This window comes from Panicum virgatum, chromosome 7N, assembly GCF_016808335.1.
Source record: "Panicum virgatum strain AP13 chromosome 7N, P.virgatum_v5, whole genome shotgun sequence".
NCBI classification, from domain to species: domain Eukaryota; kingdom Viridiplantae; phylum Streptophyta; class Magnoliopsida; order Poales; family Poaceae; genus Panicum; species Panicum virgatum.
The window spans coordinates 35242244-35255224 of NC_053151.1; the positions used below are offsets into that span (position 1 = coordinate 35242244).

The 12981-nt window shown below is 44.2% G+C and overlaps 1 protein-coding gene and 1 long non-coding RNA gene across 3 annotated transcripts; one reads left to right on the forward strand and one right to left on the reverse strand.

Annotated features, from left to right (window-relative positions):
* Positions 1–1568: 1568 nt before the first annotated feature.
* On the reverse strand, positions 1569–2492 carry LOC120683174. Its single transcript, XM_039965202.1, has 2 exons — positions 2012–2492; positions 1569–1914 (listed from the first exon to the last, which is right to left on the reverse strand). The coding sequence occupies exons 1-2, from the start codon at positions 2438–2440 to the stop codon at positions 1882–1884; spliced, it is 462 nt and encodes a 153-aa protein (XP_039821136.1). The 5' UTR covers positions 2441–2492; the 3' UTR covers positions 1569–1881.
* Positions 2493–9445: 6953 nt separating this feature from the next.
* LOC120683947 lies at positions 9446–11882 on the forward strand. 2 transcript variants are annotated; one of them, XR_005679000.1, is made up of 6 exons: positions 9448–9585; positions 9856–10083; positions 10198–10639; positions 10734–10962; positions 11110–11584; positions 11682–11882. It is a non-coding gene; the product is annotated as an uncharacterized LOC120683947 (long non-coding RNA). The 2 variants fall into 2 exon arrangements; XR_005678999.1 differs by lacking the exons at positions 11110–11584; positions 11682–11882 and having other exon boundaries at positions 9446–9585; positions 10198–10751.
* Positions 11883–12981: the final 1099 nt, after the last annotated feature.

The window sequence follows — 12981 nt, forward strand, 5'->3', positions numbered from 1 at the left end:
GCTCCAACCGGAGACCTGCGACGATGCCAGCCATTCCTGGGCTTGGCGGCACGATATTTTGGCGCCCTCGAAGCAGAGAGCTCAGAGCCCTTGAGGTCCGTTGGGCGTTAGCAAAAGAGGGGCGTTGCACGAAAAAGTAGAGAAAAGAAGGCATGGCCGCACGGTGACGCCTCGCGGTCTCAGGCATGAGCACACGGTGATGAGGGCACGGGTCACTGCACGCGACAGGGATCGTCGGAAAATACCAGCACCGAGACGGGACAGCCGGGGCCGGACGGTTCGCTTCTTTCGTGCAATGCAAACCCCGGCGAGCCCCCGCCATCCCATCATTTTAACGATGAAAACGGATAGAATTCGCATGTAATCATATTCGGATAGCACATTTTACCACATTTTAAATCGAATACAGATACAGATTCAGATATTCTCGGATATAAATGCAAAACGGATGTCTCGGATTCGGATTCGAATTCAGATATTGACTTGATATATGAGCTAACCTTTAGCTATTTGTTTATTAGAAGTTTTAGATTATAAAATTATTATACATGTACAAACTAAAATATAATAATATAATAAAGATGTCTAGTTAAAAATAATTTATTTATCATTCATAAGTAAATACATAAAATAAAATTAGAACTAAAAATATATTGCAATAAACATATAAATAATTTTAGTATATTTAAATAAAAATATAAAGATAATATTAAGATAAAATAAGGATATTTGAAAGTAAATTTAATCTTTTATATTATATTTTTATTATAAAATTAATAATATGGGTGGTAAGAAATAAATATAATTTTTTAAATAGTTTTTGAATGAAAACGGATACGGATGGTGTCGGATATTGTCGAATACGAATTTGGAATCGAATAGAGAAAATCAATAAAAATCGAATTCGGATGTATCCACTTTACTACTACACTAAATTCGAATACGGTTACTAATATCCATATTAATATTTAAACAGATACAAATATCGAATAATTTGAATATCTGCTATCTGTTTCTATCCTTAGCAGGTGTCTTGTCCCCGGGGCCCAGCGCCCCCGTCGCAGGTCTCTCTGATTTTTTGCGGGGATCCTGTGGTGGCGCGGCTGGTTGTTTGAGGAGGGTCCATCTGTCGCCGCGCCGACGAGTATCCGGCCGCGTCCGGAGAGGCCCGACTAGGACTCCACGGTTAGAAACCGTGGTGCTCCCAAGATGCTCCCATCTCTTGGTCCTCTCCTTTGTATAAGCGGCTTAGGCTCCGGTTCGCGATTTTGTGATGAAAAGTTAATGTAGCATAATTTATTGTTATTTGATAAATAATATTAAATCATAAACTAATTAGGCTTAAAAGATTTATCTCGTGCTAATTAGTTAGACTGTATAATTAGTTTTGGGGGCAATTGCGTTTTTACCCCTGTTTTGAACTCCAATTGCGATTTTACCCCTACTTTTTTTAACTTTACATTTTTACCCTTACTGTTCGCAAATGAACACTCATTCTACCCCTACTCCGTGAACAGCAGTTAACGGTGTTAAAGAAGACAATTTTACCCTTGCAAATATACCCCTACTTTTTTTAGAACTTTGTGAATATACCTCTATTTTCATTATATTTCAGCAGAATTTCAATAAAAATATGAACAAGTATTTGACAGAAATTTGGACAGCAACATGACATACAAAATTAAGTTGAAACCACATGCATATATGTTGATAATGACATGAAGCTAGAATTTGAGATGCTGAGCTGTCGGTTTTGTTGGGTGTTCTACATACTACTTCCGATTGGACACAGATAAGGGAACAGTCGTTTGAGTTGGCAAAGTTCTACCCTGCATCCGTATTTTTGGTCCCCCATCAGGCAAACTGAAGAAGGATCGAACCCTAACAACAAGGTTCAGACTCATCTGATTTGGCCTACAAATTAGAGCAATTGAGATTAAATTAGCGCAGTTGTCTAAATCTCAAGGTTAATTCATCTCACGGTTGGTCTACAGATATCAAAATTTCATACCGGGTCACCAAATCCATGGATCTGGACTCCAGCTCCATGGCACGCCTCCCCTGCGCAGCGTGTCCACGCGACCTGCACAGCCCGCCGCCCACCCCTCCACGAGCGCCTGCAGCCGCGTCTTCCTCCCTTGCACGCGAGCCCGCAGCGGCCCCTCCCGCGCCTGACCCGCCGAGCGCCGCCCAGCAGCCTCCTGCGCCTGACTCGCCGCCCCTCCACGAGCGCATGTAGCCGCCCCTCCACGCACGCCTCCGCCATCTTCCTCCCTTCTACGCGAGACCGCAGCGGCCACTCCCACGTCTGACCCGCCGAGCGCCGCCCGGCAGGCTCCTGCGCTGAACCCGCCGCTCCTCCACTAGCGCCTAACCTGCTGCCCCTCCACGCGCCGGACCAGCCGCTTCTCCACGAGCGCCTGACCTGCCGCCCCTCCATGCCACCCCTCCATGCGTCACCACCGCCACCTGGCCGCGGGAGCGATCTAGGGTGTTGCGGAATCAGGAAGCCTCGCATTCTGAAGAGATAAGGGGATAAGGGAACAAGGGTAGTTTTGTCTTTTTGCCCTATTATGAAAGATTTTTTTTATTTTTTAATTCGCTAAATCTTGGCTGCAGCTAACGGAGTTAATTTCAGGGGTAAACAGAGGCTTCAGTAGGGGTAAAAATGCAAAGTGAGAAAAAGTGAGGGTAAAATCGCAATTGAGTTAAAATAGGGGTAAGAACACAATAATCCCTTAGTTTTTAAACTACATTTAATATTCCATGCATGTGTTCGAAAATTCGATGTGACAGTTAGAGCATCTCCAGCAGTTTGCCATATTTTTCTTGGCATATCTTGTGTTTTGCCAACTTCTAAAAAGATATGCCAAGTAAAAAAAGAGATTATCTCCAACAGTTTGGCATAATTTACTTGCCAAATCTAGATCTAACTTACATCAAGAATCCTGAGAGAGAAATAAAATTATATTTATGCTCTTCCACCTCTTGAAAATTTAAATCAGGAACCCTTCTCTGTTATTTATTTCTTTTTTCACCCTCCCACCTGACTAGAAACCACGATGACAACCGTTCGCCGCACGCGTATATTTACACGCTGGAGGCTGGTTTTTCCCAAATTGTCAAAAATTGCCAAGTCTTTTGCCAAACTGTTGGAGAAGTGTTTTTAACGTTTTTGCCAAAAATCAAAGATGACAACTCGATTTGCCAAACCGCTGGAGATGCTCTTACTGTAGCAAACTTTTTGGAAAGTGAACGGGCCTTAAAATTGACACGTTACAAGCTGCGGTTTGTGAAGAAATCTGCTCTGAAAAATTCTTGCCTATCTATAGATATCTATAGAGGAGAGAGAGAGTTGTCGATTCAGTGGGAGTGGGACGGTAGTCTTTTTTGTGCAACCACACAACTCTGTCCGCTTCGGGACTCTTCTTCCTGCTCACTAGACCCGCGACGCTTTTCCAGCGAACAGCGGATCTAGGTCCTGGGATCTATCTGTGCACCCGTTGGAAAGCGGATTGTACTCTTCTCCGTCTAAATCCACTCTTCTCCGCTCGATTCCATCTGCTATCTTCTTGCTCACAGCCTTTTCTTGGCTTGTCTACTTCAATGGCTCCAAGTCAGACCTATTGGTTCCCATTTGGGCCAAATCCACAAAGTGCAAGGCGACTGAAGAATCTAGCTTTTGGGGCCTCTCGTGTGCTCTTTTATGTAAAGGGATTGCACTTTTCTCAGGCAAAGGGACCATCCGTTAGTTTCCCAAAAATCTCTAACCTTTCCTTTTCCTGCTTAGCGCGGCTCGGGACGACTAAGGGGCGAACCTAGCTTCGCTGCCCGTCCTTGGCCTGTGTGTGTGGGGAGAGGAAGGGGAGGGGTTTGCCCATCTGAGCAGGTGGAGGAAGGACATTCTCCTGTATTCAGTGGGTGCTCAAGGCCAGGGGCTCTTGCTGCTGGAAGGAGATGGGAGGTACTGCTGTATCAGGTTCCCAGGTGGTGGAAATGATGGGAAGGCTTAAACTGACAGCGGAGGAAAGCGAGGCTTTGGAGGTGGACGACACAGCCTTAGAAGGTTTGGCAACCTCGGACCTAGCCATTGTTGGTAAGGTCTTATCATCTAGTGTTCGGCATATTCAGACTATCATGTCGGCGCTACTGTAACACCCCGGGTGTTTGCACAGTAATTTAATTAGGTGTCTGCACAGTACTTATGTATGTTTACTATGCATCATGTGCTTGAAATGCTTAAAAATGATCTTTTTGTAATTATGCAAGGTTATATGTGTAATTATGATTTTATGCAAGGTCCTTTCTTTAGTTAATTCTGAATATAGTTTTTGTAGAGGGTGTTTTTGCAAAATTTCAGTGCATTTATTGCATGGCATCCAAGACAAATTTCCTGGAATTCAAAATCCCTTCAATGATTTTAATTTTAGCTCTTGAATCTTTGGTCAAATAAATTTTTGCACAACATCAAAGTTGTAGATCTTGAAAAGTTGAACAACTTTCATGTTGGGCACTTTTCCATTTGAGCTTTGGTTTAAAAGTTATCGCTGTTTTACAGTGGGGTCCCTGAATTTTTTGGAAATTGCAAAACTACCCTTGTCTTCCACCTCCACCCCCTGCTCTGTTTTGCGCCGCCGCCCACCGATGGCACCGACGCCGGCGCCGTGGAGAGGCTTCCCGGCCTTCCCGGCCATTAATTCGTCGTGCTCTGTCGCCCACGCGTCGCGCGGACCTTCTCCACCGCTCTTTGGCTTCGCGCTGGCCCTCTCCAGCCCGTGCCACGCGCCCAGAACCTCCTCGCAGCCGCCACCGCGACGCCGCCGTGGCGAGCTCACCGCAAAGCCCCAGGACCCTTTCCAGCGCGCGCACGAGCACCTCAAAGACCCCAGCGACCTATTCCTCTCCTTCTTTTGCTCTCTCCTCGCTACCACGCTATAGAACGCCGCCGCCGCTCCATCCCGTACTCCGGCAAGCTTGACGCCGCCGCGGAGCCGCCTCACCGCCGCTCCTCCGCCCTCTCTGACCCCCTAGCTAGCACCGCCTCGCCCCCGCGCAGCTCGCCCACCCTTTCTTCCCGCCAATCCCTCACCGGAGCGCCGCCTCCGCTGTTCTCCTCCGCCGCCGACCGCCTGCTCGCGTCGCGCCGCCACCCCAGGCCACCCTGACCTCGATTTCGGGCATCTACCGGTGCGCCGTGGTCCCCTCTAGCTCCCTGACCTCTCCCTTCACGCCGCCGACGCCTCCCTTCGCCGGTAAAGGCCGGTCAAACCCCGCGCCCCTCTGTGACCTGGGCTGAGGACCCCGTGTTGGAATTTGGAAAAGCCCAGGGGGCTGTCTGCAAACCCAAGACACATATGAATAGTGCCTTCAGGGACTTGTTTGCTAGGATTTGCTGTAAACTTTGAAATTCAGTATAAATTCGTAGAAAATTCGTAAAATAGCAAATCTGGATGTTTTAGAATCCTCTTGAAGAGCTCTATGCAGTAGAACCATAATATGTTAGGCTTTAGTTGCAAGTTTTTGCTGTAGATTTTGTTTTGTGTTACTAGGTGTATAAATACTAGTTCTATAATCTTTTTCTTATGTGATACTTGAAAACTGATATTGCTCTGAAATTTTGGTAGTAGTTTACTCTTGTTACACTAGCTTTGCTATAAAAATTTCATGATCAGTTCTTTGTTGTAGCTTTTTATTTGATTTAATCCTTGTTTAGTATACTTTATTTATGATAAATAGTTTCTGTTCTTGTTAAATCCTGAAAATATTCCTGAGTGTTCATCTAGAATATCTTAACTTTTCCAGGAAGTTTGAGCATCAGTTAATGGCTAGAACAGGAGCTAAAATTGAATCTTTCTAAACTGTTGTCTGTTTTGTTTATTTTCTCAGAATTAATTCTGTGTAGGTAAAATCGTGAGAAATTCACAGTAGATAAATCATCCCTGTGTAGATCTCCTGTTAAATTTTTAGCCTCTGTTTGGCTCTAGTTTGATCTGTATAATTCAAGCTTGTACTAGGTGTTGCCTGCATAAATGTTTTATTGTGATTACATGGTTAAATGTCTTGGCATGATTTTTACAGGGTAGCTTAGTATGTTCATGTTCTGTTTAGTGTAATTTTGGTATAATTTATTTCTATTTGTACTCTGAGTTGTTGATTTATTTACAAACCATGACTTAATTGTATAGGAAATCACCACCACTCATTTTATGAAGTTAGTTAACTTCTTTTGTGCTGTTGATCATGATGCCTTGTGTAGTTAAGTGTGTTATTTAACTACTCTATAAACGATTGCCCATGTGTGTTTTTAATATTGTCCTTGCATTACATATAGACACGACTGCCTTATCGGACGGGACGTACGAGCTGATCCCGGAATCTGACGGAGGTGATCTAGAAGCTCAAGTAAACACTGCGGAACTAACTGAAGCCCCGAACCAAAGTTCGGAAGAGCCTAGCGCTGAAATAGTTAGCAATTACCGAGAAGGCAAGCCCCGGACATAACCTATATTTCAAATTATTATCATTTACTGTTTTTACTTACTTGTGCATTTACAGTTCTTAGGATTTGAATTGAAACCCTAGATGCATGATCCTAGGAACCTATGTACTGAACACTAGACCTGAGTTCGACTATCTGCTAAGCTTATAGGAACAGTAAAAGTCGAGTGATTGCCTGTCACTCGCGAGCTTTATAGGAATTGCTTGTTTACTTTCTGTTATCAATATAAGGACGACGGACGGGGTTGTGTTCGGTATCATGTCCTATGTGAGACCCCGTCTGTGTTGATGAACTTGCTAAGGTCGCGGTGTGTGGTAGTGCTGGTTAAGTTTTTGAAAGTACTAGTCACATGCCGTAAATATGGTACGCGGGAAGCCTAGTAGCCGATTGGACCGGGGAGTGGATATACCTTTCACTCTCTCAGTAGGGATAGGTTTTATTATTATGTTGCGCAACACTACGACTTCAAGGGACAAGGTTCGGCCTTGGAGCCCTGTAGTCGGGGAGAGTGACCCTATCCACAAGCCGGAAAGAAAGGTCAACGGTTGTTTGGGAATGACCCGACGGTATTCCAGACGTGTGTGCTAGGTTACCCTTGCAAGGTTGAATTTCGATTCAGAATCGTCCGCCTCTCACGATGAAATGAGACTGCTTGATCTCTTTGCCACACAGAGTAATAAGAGCAATAATATTCTTTTAATCTTGATGTTTGCTTAGAAGTTCCACCATGTTTGGTTAGTAGATGCTTACATAGAATGGTTAATCAACTAGAATCTTGAAGCTAAAACTTGAAAGTAAGGACCTACTCTTTATTGCTTTTCAGCAAAGGAAAACCAGAGCCTTACAAAGCCTTGCATAGTCTAGCTAAGGTGGGTTACTTATACCCGTTGTCGGTTAAGTCTTGCTGAGTATTAGAATACTCAGCCTTGCTGTTGAAACCCTTTTTCAGGTATGAGTTTTGAGGATCAGATCGCTAGCTTAACCTATCCTTGCTCGTTGCCATACGGAAAGGATCTCCGAGCCCAGGAGGAGAACAAATATAGGAAGGGGTCAGAGGAAAGGCAGCCAGTCTCAGCTGAACAAAGTTCCTTTTCCAGGGGCAACATGGCTCTAGTGAAGACCGTCAAAGGCAACAGGACAGGGACTATGGGGGTTTTGCTGGAAGACCTGTCACAATGGAGGATTGTGCTAATTCCTCTGCCAGAGAGGAACGTCTGGCAGCTATTAAGGAGATTGGTAAAAAAGACAAGGAAAAAACAGTGAATGAGGAAAAGAGTGTAGGCAAGGAACTTTGTCCAAGCTCTTCATGGTCTCGGGGGACCAAACGTAAACAAGCAAGGACCTCTGTTTCTAAGTATGCTAATAGTGATCATGATTCAGATATGGATCCTAACACAAATGATATGGCACTAATTATAGCGAATCCAGTTTCTCGGCTCACTTTACAAAGAGGCAATTTGGGTTCTGAAGTTGATTTGGAGGAGAGTGGGGATGAGACATCAAAGAAGATGAGGTTTTCATGTATCTCTTATGCAGAATCGGCGGAGGCTGCTAGGCAGCCCCGCCGAGAGCCATGAATCTTTTAAGTTGGAACTGCCGAGGCTTGGGACGGGACTCGGCAGTGGGAGAGCTTCGCTGGTTAGTGAGGCAATACCGTCCCTCCCTCCTGTTTTTATCGGAAACAAAAATGAGGGAAGAAAAAGTGAAAGGTTTTATGTGGTCGTTGGGTTATAATGCATGCCTTGCAGTTAATTGTGAAGGGAGGAGTGGAGGCCTTGCTCTTTTCTGGTCCATGGATTATTGTGTGAGTTTGCAATCATTATGTCCAAATTTTATTGATGTCTATGTCAAGCACGAGTCAGGAGCATTTTGGAGAGCAACTTTTGTGTACGGAGAGCCCAGAACAGAAAATAGAGCCTTGTTTTGGGATCGGTTACGGTTCCTTAGGGCCCAATGGGAGGGGCCATGGGTGTGCATTGGTGATTTCAATGAAATTTTAAGTAATGAGGAGCATACAGGGCCTACTGCTAGGGGTGAGTCCCAGATGAGACAATTTCGTGATTGCCTTGAGGATTGCCAACTTGTTGATTTGGGCTTCAGCGGGCCAAAATATACCTGGAATAATAGACGACAGCAAGGTCATAATATTCAAGTCCGACTGGACAGAGCAGTGGGGAATGGTCAATTTACACAACTTTTTGATGATGTTCATGTTGAAAATATTATTACAACTTCATCTGACCACTTTGCTATAATGTTATCTATCTCCAAGCATAATCACATAAGGCACAGGGAGGTGAGCAGCTATAATTTCAGATATGAAGCTGCATGGAGTAGGGCACCAGATTATCTAGAAACAGTTGAGAAATGTTGGGCAGATGCTTCAGCAAGGCCAAGTAACTTACAAAATACATGGGCCAACCTGAACAAGATGGCAAGGCACCTTGCTGAGTGGAATCGAAAATCGTTTGGGTCTCCCCGCAAGGAGATAAGAAAACTTGAAAAACGTTTGGCAAGGCTAAGAAATGACAGTGCCACAAGGCCTTATTCTCAAGAGGAAAGAGATCGAACGAAGGCTCTGTGAGCTATTTGAAAGAGAAGAAATAATGGCTCGCCAACGCTCTAGAGTGGACTGGCTTAAGGCCGGGGATCGCAATACATCTTTTTTTCAGGCAAGGGCCACAGCTAGGAGAAGAACAAACAAAATAAAATATATCCGGCGTTCCGATGGGTCAAAATGTGAGGACCAAGCTGAGATAAAGGAAATGGTTCAGTCTTTCTACAATAACTTATTTACAGCTGAACCAAATGCTGAAATGAACCAAGTTCTAGCAGCTATTCCTTCTCGAGTTGATGAGGCCATTAATGAAGACTTATGTAAGGCCTACTCAAATGAAGAAATCAAAGAGGCACTCTTCCAGATGGGACCAACGAAGGCTCCAGGCCCAGATGGCTTTCCTACATTATTTTATCAAAAACACTGGAGCATGCTGCATGATGACATTTGCCAAGCTGTAAGGAATTTCTTAGAAGGAGATGATATACCAGATGGTCTATGTGACACAACAATTGTCCTCATTCCAAAGGTATCTAAACCAGAACATTTAACAAATTTTCGACCTATTAGCCTATGCAATGTTCTCTATAAAATTGCGTCTAAAGTGCTAGCTAATAGGCTGAAAAGGCTATTGCCAAATATTATTGCAGAAGAGCAAAGTGCTTTTGTCCCAGGAAGGCTTATTACTGATAATGTTCTTATAGCATATGAATGCTTGCACTCCATTAGACGACAGCATGCAAAAAATTCCTTTTTTGCACTCAAAATTGACATGATGAAAGCATATGATAATCTGCAGGGGGTCCTTCAGCAGATGGGTTTCACACAGGGGTGGATTAAAAGCGTTATGCGCTATGTCTCCTCAGTTCGTTACTCGGTGAGAGTAAATGGAGAGCTAACAGAATCTTTTACACCTTCTAGAGGGCTGAGATAGGGTGATCCTATTAGTCCCTATCTGTTTTTACTTTGTGCTGAAGGCCTCTCTTGCTTATTGAAGAAGGAGGAACAAGCAGGTCGTCTAAAAGGGGTGAGAAACGGCATCTCGGGGCCAGCTATTTCTCATCTTCTATTTGCAGATGACACTATTTTCTTCACACGTGCTGATGAAAAGGGAGTTAACTCTTTAAAATATGTTTTGCAGACATATAGCCAAGCATCGGGGCAAAGGATTAATCTACAGAAATCATACTTGTTTTTTGGCCATCACTGCCCTGCTGAAATTAAACAGAAGGTAATGAATTCTCTGAATGTGTATAATGTGGCTCTCCAATCTACTTATCTTGGCATGCCAACCTATGTGGGCCAATCAAAAGTGAATACTTTTAATTTTATTTCTGAAAGAATGTGAAAACGTGTACAAGGTTGGAATGATAGGCCAATGTCTAGAGCAGGGAAGGAAATAATGCTTAAATCAGTGGCACAGGCCATTCCCACATATGTCATGAGTTGTTTTCGGCTCCCTGATAGTATTTGCGAAAATTTGAGAGCTACAATATCAAACCATTGGTGGGGCTTCGAGGGGGGCAAAAAGAAAATGCATTGGCGTTCTTGGGACTGGTTGACAACTCCAAAATTCTTGGGAGGTATGGGTTTTAGAGATATGAAGCTCTTTAATCAGGCAATGCTTGGCCGCCAATGTTGGAGACTTTTGACATCACCTGATTCTTTGTGTGCAAGGGTCCTTAAAGGGAGATATTATCCGAAGTGTTCCTTTATGGATTCAGGTGTCACAAGATCATGTTCTTTTACATGGCGAAGCTTAATGTTTGGGAAAAGTCTTCTGGAGCGTGGTATTTTTTGGCGAGTAGGTGATGGAAAAGAAATTAGAATTATAAAAGATAGATGGGTCCCTAGTGTACCTTGTCATCCTATCCATCCTATTGTTCAAATGTCTGATGATCTCAAGGTGAGCTCTTTAATTGACGAGTCATCTAAACAATGGAATGTGGAGCTGATACGCATATGCTTTAATCCTGCTGATGTTGAACATATTTTAAATATACCTCTTAGCCACAACCGGGTCTCTGATTTTGTTTCTTGGCCATATACCAAGACGGGTGCTTACACGGTTAAATCAGCCTATATCATGGTTAAATGTGTGGCTGCTTACTTAAAGGAGAGTGTCAACGGCAAAGGAGGTTCATCAAATCAAGCTGCTATTGCAGAAGAATGGAAGCGGATATGGAGTATAAACGCTCCACCAAAGATGAAAATTATTTTATGGTGATTTGCACATGACTGTCTTCCAACAGGACAACAACTCAGAAGGAGGAACATATCTACTTGTGACTTTTGTTGTCACTGTGGGAGACATGAGACCATTGAACACACTTTTATCTCCTGTCAATATGTGGCTGAAATATGGAGGGAATTGAAGAAGAGATCGGGTTTCAAAAGTTTAGTCAAATATTTTGTGTCACCCAGGGACTGGATTTCTCAAATGTTGGCAGGCTGTACAGAAATGGAGGCCACTATCCTTGTCATAGCAATTTGGCATATTTGGGAGTCTAGAAGTGCGGTGCGGAATGGTAAGAATGAAGTACATCCTCATTGCATAGCTGAAAAGATTTTAGCATATGTTGATATGGTGCTGTTGCATATGTTTAAGCCTATTCCGTCCAACAGGTGTGATTCTCCTAGGCGTAAAAAATGGGATCCACCGCCGGAAGGATGGGTGATGGTAAATGTTGACGCAGCAGTGTTCCAAAGGGCTAATCGCATGGGGATGGGTATTGTAATCAGAAATCACAAAAGTGAGTTCCTGGCTGCTTACAGACAGGGTTTGGACAGGATCATTGAGCCAGAACTTGCAGAGGCTTTTGCTTTTAGGCAAGCTGTAAACTTTGCTTTGGGACTCAATTATAAACGTGCCATAATTGCATCTGATTGCCTATCATTGGTCCAGAAGCTTCATTCCAAAACTTTGGATCGATCCAATACAGGGATCATTGTTGAGGACATCAAGAAGATGGCATGTATTCCTACTGTTGCTCTCTCTTTTGTTCATACTAGTAGATATTGTAATGAGGTAGCACATGTGTTGGCACGATCTGCTGATCAATTAGTTGAAAAGTCTTGGTTTTATGTACCACCAGAGTTTCTCTGGTATACTCTATGTAATGATCTTTGAGCTAATAAAAAGCTACCCATTGCAAGTCAGTGGGAGTGGGACGATTCGTCCGGAGCAATTGAAAGTCGTGACTTGACACTGGAGAGAGGGAGGACGGGAGTAGATCCGTGACCTGGTCTCTGGAACAGTCGCTGTTGGGGGCCCTGCCGGTCAGAATTGTGGCCAGGGTTGCTCCGCCCCGCCCTCGCTGATGTAGGGCAAGCCCATCTACGCGCGCCGGACCCCTCCCCATTCCCCAACAGTGTGCTCGCTCGGTCGCCGTCTATGAATGCGGCACAGTTAGTTTTCAAAAACAAAAATGAATGCGGCACAGTGCGCTTCGTCGGTACAGCGGTTAGACCAACAGAGCTGTCCGCTGTGGTTTGATTCAACTTCTCATCCAACACCAGCACTGATACCTATCAAAAAAAAAAACACCAGCACTGATAGTATGGTGGTGACAGCATGACTCCTAGTGGCTAGTACCACTGTACCAGCCATCCGAGGGGCTTCTTGGCTCTCGACTCAACATTGGGCCAGTTTGGCCCGTCAGGTCGTTGGGCTTTCAGAAGGCCTTCTTCACCCGAAAATTCAGAAACCAGCAACGTTGGGCCTTTTGAGCAGACAGTGCAGAAAGCCAACACTCCAAAATGCAGAAGGCAGACGGCATCCTTCTGTCTCCAGTTTTGCTTCCCTTATTGACAAACGCTGCTGTATGTGCCAAATACTGCAAGTGCAAACTGTTACTCTGTCCTGAGCAATGCAATGGAGTTGTATTCATAAACTTTTTCTTCAGAACTTGCCCTCGAGGGTCGA